General features: G+C 35.2%; 1 protein-coding gene across 1 annotated transcript in view; it reads left to right on the forward strand.

Annotated features, from left to right (window-relative positions):
• Positions 1–17,990, forward strand: part of LOC147074614 (oxysterol-binding protein-related protein 9) — a 201,317-nt gene that overhangs the window by 60,671 nt on the left and 122,656 nt on the right. The window contains exons 2-6 of the mRNA XM_085943848.1: positions 794–922; positions 2,486–2,683; positions 5,283–5,360; positions 7,280–7,330; positions 14,672–14,759. Coding sequence (XP_085799974.1) covers positions 794–922; positions 2,486–2,683; positions 5,283–5,360; positions 7,280–7,330; positions 14,672–14,759 — 544 coding nt within the window. The remainder of the gene's footprint in view (positions 1–793; positions 923–2,485; positions 2,684–5,282; positions 5,361–7,279; positions 7,331–14,671; positions 14,760–17,990) is intronic.

Raw genomic sequence — 17,990 nt, forward strand, 5'->3', positions numbered from 1 at the left:
AAAATACAATAAAAACTCAATTTTGACCTACGCTGAGCATGTGGGCCTTTAAGAATTCATACCCCCGTCGCCATCATGAAACAAAATGACGTATTGACACCTCGACGTTCGCTCTCAGACTGCCAGCCGGCAGTGTTGCCAAGTCAAAATTTTTAATTTCAGTAGAATGTGTAAACAGAAATCAGTAGATTCGACAAAATATCAGTAGATTTCTGTTTTAGGAAAAATATTTCGCCACGGGCCGCAGGTTCCCAATTTTTCATAGTCGGCTTGCTTGTTTTTTTTAGGAGACATTTCGCCGCGGGCCGCAGGCTGGTCGGCTCGTTTTTTTTCCGGATGGTGGGAATTTTGTGGAATGAAGAAATATCAGTAGATTTCATAAAATATCAGTAGATTCAGTATATTGCCAAAAATATCAGTAGATCTACTGAAATTTCAGTAGACATGGCAACACTGTAAGCCAGCGAGTCCAAAATGTCGTCGCGCCTATAGTTGAAAATTATTTGCCGTTTCACTGAAGTATCGCCTTAACAAATTGTATATTATTGGACACCGTAAATGTTTTTATCACTGGGTATCCATCACATATAAATATGAATTTTCATTGTTTATATAGTTTTTGACGAACTGAAGATTAAAGGGGTAATACATGGATAAGTAAAAACAGTTATGATATTAAGTTTTCACTTTACCACGTGAGAAATGATTTACACACGTAACCACGTTCGCACAATGAATTGCAGGATATGTTTTATTTCAATGATTAATTTGTGTAATTCTCTACTTCTTCCAGTCAAAAGAGAAAATGATGCGCGGCGTGAGGCGAGGATGTGTCCGCCTGCGCGCCGCCGTCATCGGCATCGACGACGAGGACGACTCCACCTTCACCATCACCGTAGACCACAAGACCTTCCACTTCCAGGTAAACAATCGATTCATCAATCCCAGTGGCTGTTGTTGTCGCTGCCACACGATAAGAAGTATGATTATACCTCAATGCAGTTGAAGGTAGAGAGCGGTTTGAAAGATAATCTCTTGGTTATGCAACCTCTGTAAGTGGGTCAATCTCCAAGACGTTGGGGATCTGTTACGATTGACCCATTGGCGGTGGTGTTCGCATTCATACACATACAGTACACTTCATCTACACATTATCTCTTGAGAATGGCCCCTGCAACGAATACAAAAATTTGAAAAAAGAAGGAGGAAGAACATGCGGTGAAAACCCAAAAATCTAATACGATAACAAACAACTGTGAAAGTCTCAAACATTATACATTCGTAGTTGGTTTATAATAAAATCTATTTCACCACGTTTTTCTTAGCTCGTATTCTTGTTTGTCCGGTGGTTGTTTATCCAGTACAAATCTTGCAATCGATTTTTAACTAACTTCCCGACTAGCTAGACATTTGAAACTTTTAGAACATTTATCAGAATACGATGCCAATGCATTCTTTTAATACTTTTAGCCATCTTTAAGTAGAATTGAATTCATTTTCAGTTAATTCTGTTTTGTATGAAAAGTTATTTCGGAAGAAATCCGTAATCCAATCCACTATTATTGGTTGCTAAGGGGGTGGTCCTAGCAACTAAATTATTAATATATACGTGCGTTACTATGTAAATCAAAATGACATTTCAGTATTCTATATTTGTTTGCTTGTTTCAAAATAGCAAAAAAATGATTTGTTGACAATTATTTCCTTATTTGTCCTGAATTATTAATACATAGAATTGTTAAGTTTATATGATTCAATAGAAAATTTAAAAACGTGGTATATAAAAAGTTCTTTTTATCTTATAATTATTTTAAGGTTCTGTTATGCACAACTACTAATTTTTGATTTTGGATAGGCACACATTGAATTAAAACATAGGACTTATCTTTTTATCTTGACTTTATTCTTTTACTGTTGGTTGCAGACTCATAACGGTACACATATATTTCGAACTGCAATCTTGTAATTAAACAAAATTTATTTAATTAGTTTTACATCAATTGCGGATGGACTACATATATTTGTACTGTCTGTTCGATGACATGTGTTTTTAATATCGACCGATTTATTTTCTGCCAATAGATGTTAGAGGCGCGGACTGGTAACCTTGAGAGACTAGTGGTTTCGGATAGCCTCCTAGAAAGGCATAGCTGATGACGAGTGTCGGCACACTTGAGCGACCAAGTGAAAGAGCTGACAGGGGGCAGCATTCACTCTGCACTGAGAGAAGCAGAGAATCAAGTGGGATGGAAAGTCTTGATCGCTCAAAAAATTCCAAAGTGGTCACAATCCTCAGCCATGAGGGAACGACCAAGAAGAAGAAAATGTTATCTAAATTTCGACGAGGAATGAATCATTGAAGGAAGAGAATAATGTTTTAATAGTCAACGTAGTATTAAGTACGAACCGTGCACTCTGATCATATTGATATTAGGATTTTTTTTTAAATATACCAGCAATGAATTTCTTCTTCTATCGCTTTCAGGCCAGAGATGGCGAAGAACGGGAGCGGTGGGTAAGAGCCTTAGAAGATGTAATAGCCCGGCACGGCCGAGCGGGCAGATTGGGCGTGGGATCCGTCGGCAGAGGCTCCCGTCACAATCCGGGGGCCCGCGCACAGGACTTCGAGAGAAGAGTCTCTGAAGCCGATGCCTACCTCCAGATTATGATAGATCAAGTCAAGGTAATCGACGTTTCTCGTATCAGTATGGTGTAATTGATGTTTTTAGCCCTTTAATGTGGTACCATACATTGCTTTATAACCGTATGTATAAAGACAACAGTGAAGACAATTACTGATAGTTTTATGCAGGCGAGCAGCGTGCAATGAAAAATGCCTACCTTTCAAATAAAAGATCTATTCTGCATAGTGTTTAATGGAAAAACATCTTCATTTATAACTTAAGGGGAGACATGCTCAGCGTAGGTCAAATGTAAATTTTATTCTATTTTCAAAGCATAATCCTGGACATTCCTTAAAAGTTGTAGATAATCTATTTATATAATTTTGAAGCCTTATTATCCTTTATATTTATTTTAAATATTTGATGACTGCATAAAATATTTTTTTTTAAATAGTATTCTTTTAAACCTCTCGCTCTAATGTTTTAGAATATAGTCATATTTCAGTACATAAATGTGCAGTGGTGTTAAGATTTTTTACATTTATTAATTTTTAAACGCATTTATAAAACCATCAGTATAATTTATGTCGACATTATTATAGTGAAATATTCACGATAAAAAATTATATTGATAATCTCTGTGATCCCAAATTTGACAAGAATTAGGTATTTTATTATTCAAAAAATCGGCAAGATTAACACATTTGAAGATAATTCTAAAGATACTAATTAAAAGCTATGTCTTTGACCATTCAAGTGTGATAAACATCCTACGAATAATGATTGCTTTATAATAATTATTGACATAAGAATAAGGTAGTGTTTTTTTTAAATACGCCATTTCTTTTGGCATCCCCCAGTGGTTAAGCTACAACATACGACCGTAGCCATAAATTGACAAACTATAATTGAAGTAGGGAATAAAATGATGTTAACGCGCGTGTTTGAACATGTACCTAACTGGAAAAAAAATCTTTTTTTTAAACGGTACACATACGACCGTAGCCATAAATTGACAAACTATAATTGAAGTAGGGAGTAAAATGATGTTAACGCGCGTGTTTGAACATGTACCTAACTGGAAAAAAAATCTTTTTTTTAAACGGTACATGTTGCCCTTAATGTGGTTAAACCATAAAACGCAAGAAATGCGTCTGCTGAGTAACCTCAAATATTTCCAAAATAGAATTTCTGTTTAGTTTACGTGACACATTTAAATGCATATTATGGATAATAACATATTCTTTAACATACCTATCTATCTCTCAGGCATGCTTACATACTGCAGTCTGCAATTTAGAAGGAATCTTTATTTAGCTACGTATTTTTTTCGACTTATACGAGGTATAAATGAGAACTCTGCCATTCTGGGCAGTGTTGGCCTGTGTGTCCCTGATAACTATCTTAGATATAGAGAGCATCAGTTGTTTATTCTCCCAAGGTGCAGAACCAACCTGCCACTGGTAATGCCAATTGGGTGGGCGATAACTATGTTCAACGAAATTGCTTTGGGTGTTGATATATTCCACCTACGTAGGTGGATGTTGTTTTATAAATTCTTAAAATAGGGTCTGCTTAACTCATCTGGTGTACTTCCTTGTACCTATCTTATTTATATAATACTGTTTTATATTTCTTTGTTTATAAATGTCACGTTGTGAACGTCTTAAACTTATAATTTGTAATGTCCACAATATGTTTAAAAAAATAAATTGAAATTGAATTTTATCCCATATTTCTCCACACTTGAGAATTCAAATTTATTTCAAAATTCAAATTTAAATTTATTTATTTTTACATACTGTAAGTAGACCCTATTTTAAGAATTTATAAAACAAAGTCCACCTATACTCAACCTCAAAAAGGTAATCTACTTCCCTTATTGTTTGGTTTCCTGATACTTGCCATGGATGGGTTCCGCAAAACAAAACATATTAATGTGGGCCGAGGGCCTAGCGCAGAGCTGAAGTGGGTCAGTAGCAGTGACTAGCTCCGGACTCAACTACTGCCGATGAACGACGCAACGATGCTATGTGTGCGAACGTCTCAAAGATAAAAATGCAGTCCACTGCTTGTGGCAACCACAGATGGCTGTGGTTAGTGATTGCATCTAGTTGTGTATCAATATTAATGACGATTAAGCCTGTTACCGCCTAAAGCATGGCATCCGCAGAGGATCCAATTTCATGAGGCCAGAACGATTATCGGGCCGATTCACAGATATGAGCAGGTCGATTACGATACAGAAATTTCTAGCCCGTAAGAAATATCGTTATTCTGTAAAAATATGTCAAATCATGCATCAAATCAATATGGCGCCAACTTCGCAGTCAAATCTATTTCTGGGGTGCGCAATGACAGATGGTTCAGTTAAATATTACGTTTTATACGCTGTAACTTTACTGTAAATGTATTCCGAACAATAAAAAGCCCTGTTTCCGCCGTAAATCCGCGTTGTCAATCAAACACGCATGTCCCCGAAAGAAGAAGCCAGCAGACATAACCTTGACATTACATCATCCCGGGGGGGTCCAGTGCGTCCTACGCCCCCCCCCCCTCCTTTCGGAGGTGACAAGCCGTATCTCTTATTGTACCTGTAATACAATAATATATATATTTTATATTTTAAAGCTAATTTTGGTATCATTTTAATTTCAGAAACTTGAAGACAGAATAGATGTAATAGTTGACCCCGAGGACAAATTAAAATGCCAAGGAATTCACGACCAAGCAAACGTAAGTATTGTCTTGCCTGTGTGTCAAAATTATGAACTAGCCACCCCCTCTAACACCGCCACATGTGACCTCTAACACCGCCACATGTGATTTCCGCTTTCAATCATCAACTCCTCCAAACAACATTCACACTTGATTTTATATAATACAAGCTGAAGTACCCGGCTTCGCACAGGGTCGCTTCTTGGATATATTTATCTTAGATATTTAAAAAATAATAATAAGATATTATCTTTTTAATATTAAAATATCTGTGTAACACAATATGGCAATATGAAAGTAATTCTAATAGGAGTAAAGGTCAAACAAAAGAACACTAAATTAAAATCGAATCAAAAATATGCAAACGTTATTAATAGTATTAATATGTAGTAAAAAATTCTAAATTGGATGGAACAAACAAACAACAAACTTTGTATTTTGTATAATACTGATTTCGAAACCTTCGCAGGTGTGCGCACAACAACTGACAAAATTTTAATCGCAATCAAATTAATGTTATAGGAACGCATACGGGACAGACAGACAGACATTCATTTTTATATATAAGATATAGCCTATAACCTTCACGCAAGTGGAAGCAATAAGTTGACAAAGTTTTATCGCAATCGAATGAACGGTATGGCAGCGCATACAATACGAACAAACAAACAAACAAATATTAATTTTTATATATTAGATTACATATTTCCAAGTTAATATTATCATTATAATACGGTACACTATTCAATGGTGTAAAACGTACTATTTTGAAGGTTTTCGTTATTACCAGTAGTGATAAGATTGGTCTCTCGCAAGGACACGACTGAAAAAGACTGTCAGTCCAGTCGAACTTGGTTATTACGAGGAAGATGGGACCGACCGAATTTGCTCGTTATAAGCATTACTTGTTATATCCTTATATAACATTTTTCGCGCCACATTCTATTTAAGCATAGAACATAAATAATCTGAACACCATCGTAAATATCCCCGAAACAAGCATGGCATTCATAAACTACAAAAAAAGTGCTGAGCCGCCGGCGCTGGTAGGTACCTACTGACTTTACAAAGCTTGGATTTTTTACATGCAATTTCAACCATATGCGTGGATACTTTTTCAATGTTGTCGGCGAAAACACCAATTAGGTACTTAGACACATAACTAGTGCCATAAACGTAATCCGATCCCGGCGGCATCGGTCTAGTTAACTACCCGGTCGGATTCTGTTGCTTAGGGTCGAAAATGGCGTTTTTAAACGATCGACACATTAACAGTTTTGCTTGGTATACCCGAGAAGTAGCTCGTTATAAAAGTGAAATGGAGAAAATCATAAACTGAAATGTCAACGAATGTTTCCTCATATACATCTGAGATCTCGCAATTTCCGTGATCGTAATAACCAAGTTCGACTGTATACTGGAAACCAATAGGTACTTAGACACTTAACTAGTGTCATAATTAAATCCAATCCCGGCGGCATCGGTCGGATTTTATTGCTTAGGGTCGAAAATGTTGTTTTCAAACGATCAACACATTAACAGTTTTGCTCGGTATACCCGAGAAGTGCTCGTTATAAAAGTGAATAAATGTATGGAGAAAATCATTAACTAAAATGTCAACGAATGTTTCCTCATTACATCCGAGATCTCGTTATTTCCATAATCATAATAACGAAGTTCGATTGTATTTCCTTGCTTGGAAAAGCAATAGAAAAGAATTAGGAGGATATCACTCGATTCAAATGAAGAATCTTCACTGTAATCCATGTTTATGATGCTTGTATCATTGCATTGTATTATTGTATTGCTCTGATTTTAGAGAGTGGGAAAGAAAGACAGTTCTCTCTCGCTTTCTAAACTCACTTTAATGATTTCTAGGATAATAAAATAATTCAATTTTTCTAATTGTTTAATTTTCATGTTGTAATTGATTTCAGGCCATGCTGGAGAATATCAAACATTCCATAGTACTCTTGCAGATAGCAAAGGTGAGAAAACAATATTTTTTAATACGGCTTTGACATTTTTTGTTGAAGTGTGCGTTTTAAGTTTTGAAATGATATACGCTGTATTTTGCTCCTATGTGTTTGAACACATAATTGGATTGCCTATTGCATTAGTAGCTATTGGCACTTTCTTATAAGCGGGCAGTTATGTCAATAAAAAATCCCAACCATTACAACATTATAGCGCCTGTACACGTGCATGGATTTACTGGCAGCAATAGTGTGTATTTTAAGCCATCGTGACAATAACTGTTTACACGTAAAAGTGCTGACTATCTCTCCAATCTCATTCTTCAAGGGTAAGCGAGACGCGATGTTGTCATTTTATGGTACTATTTGACAGGTCGTAGAAATTGGTTTACCTCAAAATGAGTTTTTCCGCGGTGTATTTCGTTTTTTTGCCGGCAGGTTCGCCACTATCATTCTACCGTGCAGGTGCAGATCGAAAAAATCCCAACTGTCGCATGAAAATTCAGAAGCTTCTGAACTTTTTTGATTCATGCATGCAATCTTGCAACTGCAGGATAATACATGTTTACACGTACATTCTCTTGTTATGGCCGCGATAAAACGTACTGCCAGCAGTAAATCCATGCACGTGTAAACGGGGTATTAGCTTACATCACTTAGTGATGTATTATTATGTTGGTCATTTATCGGTGGGTCTTGACCTTCTCCAAAAACTTTCTCCATTTTAGACAATCCGGCGCTTTCCAGTTGCTTTGGCCGAGCCTTGGGGTGGCGCAGTCCAGCCACCACTGGTATCGGCTCTCCAGGTCCTTTCTTGCCCTCAGTGGATGGGTATACAGCAGTGGCAAAGGGTGGAGGTAGACTGTTAAGATCTGACATAAATAGTGCACACTAAACTTTGTCAGTGATACATATTTGTTTTCATTGAACTAAGACTACAAATTGCAGATAGTGTTAGTTAGTTTTAAAATTTCAATTAAACCCTGCTTAGACCAAGCCATAATAGATAATCTTAACAGCCTACCTCCACCTTTCGCCACTGGTGGACAGCCCAACTTTCTGGTAACCTCTCCTGCATCCTATGCACATGGCATGGCCGATCCATTGCAATATCTGCATTTTCATACGCCATGTGATTATTTCACCTCTTACAGCGTACAACTCATACCTTCAAATGCTGAGAGTAATGATATATAGAGAGCGGCTATTGTTCGGCAAACTGAAGCCTTGTTTCTTGTGTAAACGCACAGTAGAACCTCGATTTTATTATTATCAACTTAACTATGAAACGTTATACGATTACCATCGTGTTGCTTCTCAGTACAGTTACCAAATTTAAACACAACATAGTTAACCATATTATGTTCTACTAAAATAACTAATAATAAATAATTGCGACTAATGTAATATTTAAGGTGATTCATCAGTGAAACGGCAAATAATTTTCAACCATAGACGCGACGAAATTTTGCACTCGCTCCCATTCGGAGAGAGAATGTAGAGCTGGAAACACGTCATTTTGCTTCGTGATGGCGACGGCCGTAATAATTCTTAAATCGTGTAAAGATGACTTAAAACGTTACCCATTTACTTTAAAAAGAAAACATGTCAATGAATATATTATTATTGTTACTGATAAAATAATAAACAGAACATTAAATGGACACATGTTGGATTTATAAGACAAATTATATTTGGTTTGACATGCCTCATTTGCACCCGCGCATCGCCTAGCGACGATATTTTTAGACCGTGTCTCAACTAAGGTATGGCCTTAACACAAAAACACTAAATTTCAGCAACACATGCTCGCAGTTTTTAAACGAATTTAATCAGTCAAATCCATTTTTACCAGTGACTTTTCCAAAAAATATTTAATTCAGCCGTAGAAATTTTATCTTACTCAAATGCATAGTGCAGAGATATAAGTGTGCCGAATGCTTACTCACTTGCACTTATGGTTCGTTTTTGTTCAGGCCTTGTTCAAATGCTATTTTCATTATAAGATAATTTTTTTCAATACTTGTCGACACAGAATTTAATAATATATGATTTTAAAATACATCTGAACCATACAAATTAGGAAAAATTCTACAAAAAAACTTAGGTCAAGAAGGTCTCAAACCTCACATCTTTGCTCTGTTTGGGTGACTGCTCTAATCCCTGAGCTAATGGCCTGACTATGATTCATATAAATTAAATGTAATATAATATGAGGCATCTAATTCCAAAAAGCGATAAGTCCACATTTGGTCAAAATCGAGAAAAAAATACGCACATATTCTTTGTATAATTTTACACAATATGTATTGATCTATAAATTCCAAAACGCGACATAACCCTACAAAAAAAAATATTTGAACTCTCGATTTATTACAAAAAGCGCCAAGTCCGTGTTTCATATTATTTAAAGCTTGGTTGATTTCGCGCGTGTTTAAGTCAACCAATAAAGGATCGTTCAATATTGAAAAGGGCGTCTCTGTAGCATCTGGTAAACTCATGACAGTGCCACAGAAATATGTGCCTTATGCGGAGTAAATTAAAAAGTGAGCTACAAATAGCGCTATGTCCAATTTTATTTTGCCTATATTTATTACATTTAAGAGGTTATCGGCTGAAACAAATTGCCCTTTGGTTCTAATTTCGACATAGAATACAACGGAAAAAATAATCTCACGTTAAAACAAATAATTGAAGCTTGAAACATAAAAACGTTGTTTCCCGAAAATATTGATTTGTGGACTTGTCGCTTTTTGTAATTAGACGCCTCATATACGAGTTGTGAGTTATTACAGTCTTCGCCGAGTTAGAAAGGCCGTCTTTGTAGTTGAACTGTGGTAATTTATTATATTACTAACACGACTTATAGACAGTACTAAGCATTTAGCAATACAAGCAAATTATATTTAAATATAAATTTTTTAAATATTTACCTTTGAATATACCTGTGGGAGTTATATCTCTCATCTTGAGTGCTCTAGCCTCTGCTAAAATGTCTGCCAATAATTCATTCTAGAATTCTGCAACTATAATATAGGTGTTTATTATAAAAATACACGCATAAAAAAACTGCCACATGAGCCGAGGCGAGCGTATCAACACTAACATAGACCCTATAAGCCAACCCGTCCCACACCACACACAGTCTTAATCGAGCGTATCACAAGGCCCTACTTTTGGTGTGAAGCATCGGCTGTTTTTTACGCCTGGTGACGATACCCAAGACTAAGGTCGCCACGCACTTAATTGTGCTTTACAGGGACTTTCTAATAAAAGTGCCCATGGAAGAGATGAGCATAGTGAACTAACAAAAACAAATGATTCTAATTAATATATAATATGGTACAAAAATCAAAACTAAAACAATACGGACATACAGAACTATGTGAATGACGCATGACAGTAGAGCAGGCATTATAATAGCCCGTTTACGCATGCATGGATTTACTGCTGACAGTACGTATTATCGTGGCCATAACAAGAAAATGCACCTGTAAACACGTATTATTGTGCAAGTTGCAAAATTGCATGCATGGATTAAAAAAGTTCAGCTGCTTCTAAATTTTCACGCAATAGTTGAAACTTGCACGATATCTGCACATGCGTAGTAGAAATTTAGTGGCGAACCTGTCGAAAAAAATACGAACCACACCGCACAGAGCATTTGACGTTTACAAATTTTCACAGCCTATCAAATAGCACCATACAATGACAACTAACAGCGCTTCTCATTTACACTTGAATAATGAGATTTTCGAGACAGTCAGCACTTTTGCGTGTGAAGAGTTATTATCGCGATAGTTTAATTTACACACTATTGGTGCCAGTAAATCCATGCACGTGTACAGGCGCTATTAAGTTATATAATGAAAATTTCAACAGTCATCAAAATAGATACATATTATTTTGGCTGAATCTTGATCGATTGTGCTATTTGCATACGTATTTTAAGAATAGATTAAATTGTAAAGCCAACACATCACCTAATTTTCACATGCATGACGCGTTCCAATCGAATGTATTCTTGCAAAAGAAAATTATGATATTGCCTTGAATTGAGGAATAGGAACTTAACCCATTGGTGACCAAACACAAGTAATTCTCATGTTAGAAGAGCTACTTAGTAATTTTTTTTTACACCGTATTGGGGCATCTATTGAAAAATTTTGGTATTAAATGTGTTTAGAAAGAAATCTTCCACAGATTTAATAAAAATAATAGCAGGGTTTCTTACCAATCCAGTAAAATATATTTCTGTTGATTGAATCTTTAGTCCAATAAGTATTATAACGGTTCACGGCACACAAAAAAAAATAAACCATCCATGTTTCCATAATTGAATACATTTATAAATATACGCTTCACAAACGTTATTGACCTTTTTTTTTATTGGCGTCACGAACGAACATCTTTTGAAACTCTTACAAACTTTTGAAGCGATTTTACATACAGGATAATACAGAAAACAGTTTTATTAAAAATTATCATTTTTTTTTTCAAGTATTCAGATAATAAATCGTAAGTTCTGAAACTTCGGAATAAGTTCGCGAAATTACACTATTTGCTAGAAATGCGAAAAGTATGGCATTTGTCAATAATTTTCAGATATTTTATGCGTTATCGTAGTACATAATTGTTTTTTTTATTTAGCACTAAACTTAAAATTAAAATTCTGAAGAAAAATTGATGAAAGTTTTTATTCATTGAACTTTGAACCTCCCTATCTTGCTTTAAATATTTCTGTTTTATTTTCTGTCTTTTAAATCATATTAAAGCAACCTTTTTTATTTATGTTTAAAAAATCAAATTATTTAAACACCTACTTTTTGAGTTATTAATATTTGATTGTTGGAAGTCAATATATATATTATATTATACAAAAATTAATTCGGTCACCAATGGGTTAACTATAACTAATAGGTACCATCCATTTTCAGTAGTTTACCCATTTTTCATTATCTGTCCATTCCATTTCTAGGAAATGTGTTTGCAACAATTACACAAGACTTATTCAATTGAAATCAAAAAATCTTTCCACAGAAGAGAAGAAAAAGTGCATTCTTCTAAAAACGAATGCTGTTGTCATAGAATCAATTTGGTAAAACTATAATTATTAGTAAATTATTTACTTAATAAATATTTTAGATTTGATAATTAAATACTTATATTATCACCCCATTTATTTTTATTATAACTTTTTTATTTTGACTTTGTTTAAATGTTCTTCTAAAATATTGAAAAGCAACTCAAAAAGTTTTAAATTGAATCAGTGCATTCTGAAGTACTATTAAATCATTGATTTTTATTCAAAATTATTGATATCGGAAGAAGCTCATTTCAAACTAAATATTTCTGTCAGCATACGAAATTACCAGTTTTTGGAAAGGAAAATCCTTGTGAAATTTATTCATGGCCATTGCACCCAGATATAGTAACGTTTTAGTATGAGGTGACATCCCGATACGTAATAGGTTGATTTATATATCATCGAAGATGAATTAGGGCAGGGTTTCCCAAACTATGTTCAGCGGTACACCAGTGTTCCGCCGAGCGTGAATACGTGTTCCATGACCATTTGGAAAGGTTTTATACACTGCAACACATTTAAAGATCTTCTGCTAAGTACATATAAGTAAAATACGTAAAACTAAAATAATTAAACAATCTACTTCATATTGAAAGGCGAGTGATGATCAATCTCCACTGATGTTTATGACGTCAAGTATCTAGATAGGTCATGCCTCTAGCCTGGGGGCCTGGGCTTACAGGGGGCCCGGGTGAGTTAAACACACATCACAAACATGCACTAATAGTAAAAAAATGTCTGTAAGGCGCTGTTTCATTTCGAGCATACTAACATTATAAGCATGAAAAAGATGGGGTATATTGTTTTTAACTGACCAGCTGACAAGTCTTGTCAGTTTAACGACAGTTGCCAAAGTTGGCAGAACGGTTAGCTGCGCTAATAAATAACCTACAAAATAAACTTAGTGTTCCGGTAAAATTTCCGGGTTTGTGAAGTGTTCCATTGCAGAAAAAGTTTGGGAAACCCTGAATTAGGGAATGCATTCGCAGGTTAATGGTGATGGCTGTAGAGTAATTATACATGACTTTATGGTATCCAACCTCAATTGGTTGCCCCACAGAACATGTGGTTCCAATTAGGCCATCCGCTCACGAGAATACTCAAAAAAGACGCGACTGAAACTAAATTTCCAGCCAATATCTAGCAATGGCAGCTCGCTGACGGCAAGACTGGAATCTCTCAGTTTCAAAACGTTCGCGGCTGAAACCAAAGAGACGCGACATGCTAGTCTCCCAGTCTCTCAGTTTCCAGTCACTCATAAAACAGTGGTACCAATATCAGTAGATTCGATGAAAAATCATATTTTTTTACCAAAATTGGTAGCACTGAACTGAACTGAACAAGCAATAACAAGTCTAGACGTCAAAAGTTAAAGATGGGCAAACCGGTTTTTAATTTAAAATATGTGGCAGATGTTGAGAAATACTCCTGCCTGTATAATTACAGGCTGCCAGAATATTCCTGTAAATATATTATGGAAAAAGCGTAGAATGAAATAGGGAAGACAATGGGTTTGACAGTTTGAGGTTATGAGATTATTATTGTAAATGGGTTTCAGTAGCGCCGTGTGCGAAGCATTAAGTCATTGGCCAGCTTATGAGTTCCATCAGCAACCAGTTAGTCGGATTTTAATTTCTCCGTGAGCGAAGGGCCTTAGATGACGCCTTGCAATATGAGAATGGTCGTATTTAGAGAAACTTTTTTCCCAAACCTCATTGTCTCAAAATATAGTGATCTAAAGTCAAAAGGCCAAGAACTCTGCAAAACCTCATGACCAAATAGCGATTCTTCCACACGAAACTCTGAGTGGAGACATGGAATATGTTGTAGAAAAATCTTGAATCTGTCAGCACTATTTAATTAAATTATTATTTTGTCATCTTGAGTTTCGTAAGTGTTTTTTTTTTCATTCGTTCAAAAGTTTTAATATAATAACGTGGCTGTGTGTGCGGAGGCTCTTTAAGAATGTTAGGGTATAATTGGTAAATTAAACGCATCAATGGCGACACATGCATAAAGGAGAAATGAAGTGCATTGAATCAATCAATTTATGTATTAGTAAATTTCATCCATCAACTAAGAAATTCATTTACTTACATAGAAATTTGTTCAATCATTTAGCTTTCCTGGATAGTATGTAGTGATTTTTTAGACCAATCTTCCTTTTCTTTCTGCATACAGATTTAAAAGCTTAACTAACCCGCCAACTTAATCCTGATCTATCCGAGCAACTGATGGTGTGACTCTAATCTTATATTGTTTTGTAGAACACTGTGAACCCTGTGAACGGAATCTATCAGGGCCCCGCTTCCGTAATAACCACTGCACAGATTCCTTCCGCCTCGCCAATTGACGGTAAGCCTGCCTTCATTTCTTCATCATGTAAAGCACCTCGATATCCTGCAAATGCCTAATCTTTTCATTTTCTTTATTAATTATTATACTATTTAAGTTGTACCGATCTTTATGGCGAATTGTTTTAACTGGTTCTATGCCTTTAGCAAGTTATCTCGTTATATAAGGCGATGATCGACAGGCTGCATATACAAGTTTCGTGAGTTATCTCGCCCGACTTTAAACTCAAATTACTAGCCACTGTCGATTGATTTGATCGATGTACTTAAGGTGAAGCCTTTACTGAGCCTTAATTTAAAAAATTAAACACACAGTGACATCTGTTTGAATAATTATGAAATACTAAGCTACAAATTATCGGTATCACAGCGATTGTAATAAGAGCTTCGCTTTATATTCAATGTGTGTCATTAAAAATCTGCTGCCATAATAATATCGTAACCACTTGTGGATGTGACAGATTGCTGATCGAGTTTCTCGCTTTGGATGCAACATAACAAGGCACAATGAACTAATTAGCGGGGGACGTAAATTGTGCATGATCAACCAGACGTTTCATGGAGTAATATTTTTATTATAAATAATTGTCCCTGCATGTGCAGTTATTTATTTTTTAGCGATCGAATTTCAAAGTAAATCAAAAATAGATTATCATTGGTCACATATTATTCCAATATGATAGGAATAAAAAACCGTATTATTTACCTGTTTTATTTCATAGATATTTAGATTCAAACTTTTTTGGGTTATAAAATAAGCTCTGAATATTGGATAAATGAAAACTAAGAACGAGACATGAAATTTAATTGACGCAAAGACTCAATTCGCATGACTACTAGGTACCTATTTTTTTCCATGTTACCAGATTTTTGTTTTTACAAAAAATGGATGTTAGACATTCGCCTAACCTATTAGGTCTATAATCTGGTGGTTACAAATACACATTCATAAAACAACATATCAATTTCTTTGTCAGACCCCATATTCGAACTCTGGACCCACGACATTATAGGCTGGCACGCTACCACTCAGCCAGCCATCATGGGTGTCGAGGGGTGGGAGACTACATAAATATTACCACTTTTTTAAATTTTAAAACAAATATAATAACAATTTTATGTTGCTATCTGTTAATACTACCACAAACTCATACTTTTAAGAATCGATTATTTATTGGTTTCCGTCAACAATTATTTATGTTAAAAATTGTCATTCACCTGATGGCCGGAATAAGTGAATCGACAGCGTTTGCGCTTGTTAATCGAAAGGTCTACAGATCGATCCTGTCCGCTGCCTTTACTTTTTATTTCAATTATTGAAAATAATACGATATAAATACCATATTCACTTTTATAATGATCTACTTATCGGGTATGCCGAGCTAAAATATAGTCAAAAATTTTAATGTGAAATTTTAACAAACTATTACTGTATCGATCGTTTAAAAATATTTTGACCCTAAGCAATAAAACCTGATCAGACAGGATGCCGCCGGGATCGAATTACGTTTATGACACTAGTTAAGTGTCTTAAGTACCAACCAAATTGTTGTTTTCGCCGACAATATTGAAAAAGTATCCACGCATATGGTTGAAATTGTTTGTAAAAAATCCAAGGTTTGTGATTTCAGTAGCTACCTACCAGCGTTCATTACAATAAACAACTTCTTTTGTAGTTTATGAATGCCATGCTTGTTTCGGAGAAAAATTCTAATTGAGTATTTTTGTTTGAATTGTGACTTTTTGTGTTATGTGACCGCTCATTTAAAAATACTCGTTCTCTGATATAACGAGTAACGCTTATAACGAACAAATTCAGCCGGTTCCATCTTCCTCGTAATAACCAAGTTCGACTGTAAATGTATGTATATATATATATAAATCCAGCTATCATTGTTGCGTCCTTTTACAGACCCCACAGTATAGCGTCCATCAGAAAGACTTGATTTTTCGTAAATTTATCATCGTTACGTTTACGGTAAAACGGTTCTTCATCACAGATTAGAAGGATTCACTTTTCTGGAAATTCTAATTAAAAAAATTCGAATTGTATTTTAATAACCATCTGCAATTTGTTTTCTTGGTTTAATGAAAACAAATAAATATGACTGACCAAGTAAAGTTGGCACTATTTATGTCAGATCTCCACAGCCTATATCACCCTTCACCACTGCCTTATAATCTGCTATCCCTAATAACACTATTGCAAAAAATACATAGGAAATATTATACACTGAATATAAACGAATACTTTTCTATAACTGTACCAGTAGCGTACATATTTCAAATGCTTTCGTATTTAGCTTAAATATTTTAAACGCATCGAGCAATTCCTCAATTATTATTTCTTCACCCATTATTGCTACGAAATTTCCTCTCTCTCAGTGTAACTCCGCATTGTTTGCTATTATGTTCTTCAAATCCTCTATGGCATGGAGATATGGACGCTAAACAAGAAGATCTCAAAGCAAGTTGATGCTTTCAAGTTGTACCTCCACTCAAAGTAGACCACCTGTAGACTCCACATCAAAATTCCTTGGACTGACACAGTAACAAATGTTAATGTCTTCAAACCAATGGGAAAGAACCAAGAAGTTTTGCTTAATATCAAGACAAGAAAACTACACTATCATATTATGAGATGACAGAAGTACAGCATTTTTCAACTTATTATGTAGCAGAGAACTGACACCGCTTTTCATGGTTTATGAACCTCCGTGGTTGGTATGACTGCAGCTCTGTTGAACTGCCATGATAGAGCGAAGATGGTGGCCGACCTCCAATAGAGAATGGTTACATGTAAATTGTACATAAAACATTTCACCGTGGCACAGTTCGCCGTGAGGTTTCTATCGGAATGAGATGACCGTATACTATACGGTTTCCAAATTTATTAGATTTAATATGAAGGTTAATTCAATTTTTATAGGTGATTTTGGCAAAATTCATGAATTCATGAATGAAAACCTAACCTAACAAATGATTAAGTATATCAGCTATTTTCAAAATGTGTTTGCTGCTGGCTTACTGTAAAGTTTAAACCGACAAGAACCGTGTTTTATTTAAACATGAATTTTTTGTCTGTACTATACGACCCAAAGAGTCTTTAATATACGGCCATATATTTCCGATACAACATTAAACGGTGAAGTGTTATACGGCGAACTGCATACGTACAAGTTTCCGGACACGATAGAGAATAGCACTATAAGAAGAAAAAATATAACTCTCG

Source organism: Rhyacophila brunnea, unplaced genomic scaffold (assembly GCF_057557595.1).
Source record: "Rhyacophila brunnea isolate RB1 unplaced genomic scaffold, BYU_Rbru_1.0 scaffold_16, whole genome shotgun sequence".
Classification (NCBI taxonomy): Eukaryota; Metazoa; Arthropoda; class Insecta; order Trichoptera; family Rhyacophilidae; genus Rhyacophila; species Rhyacophila brunnea.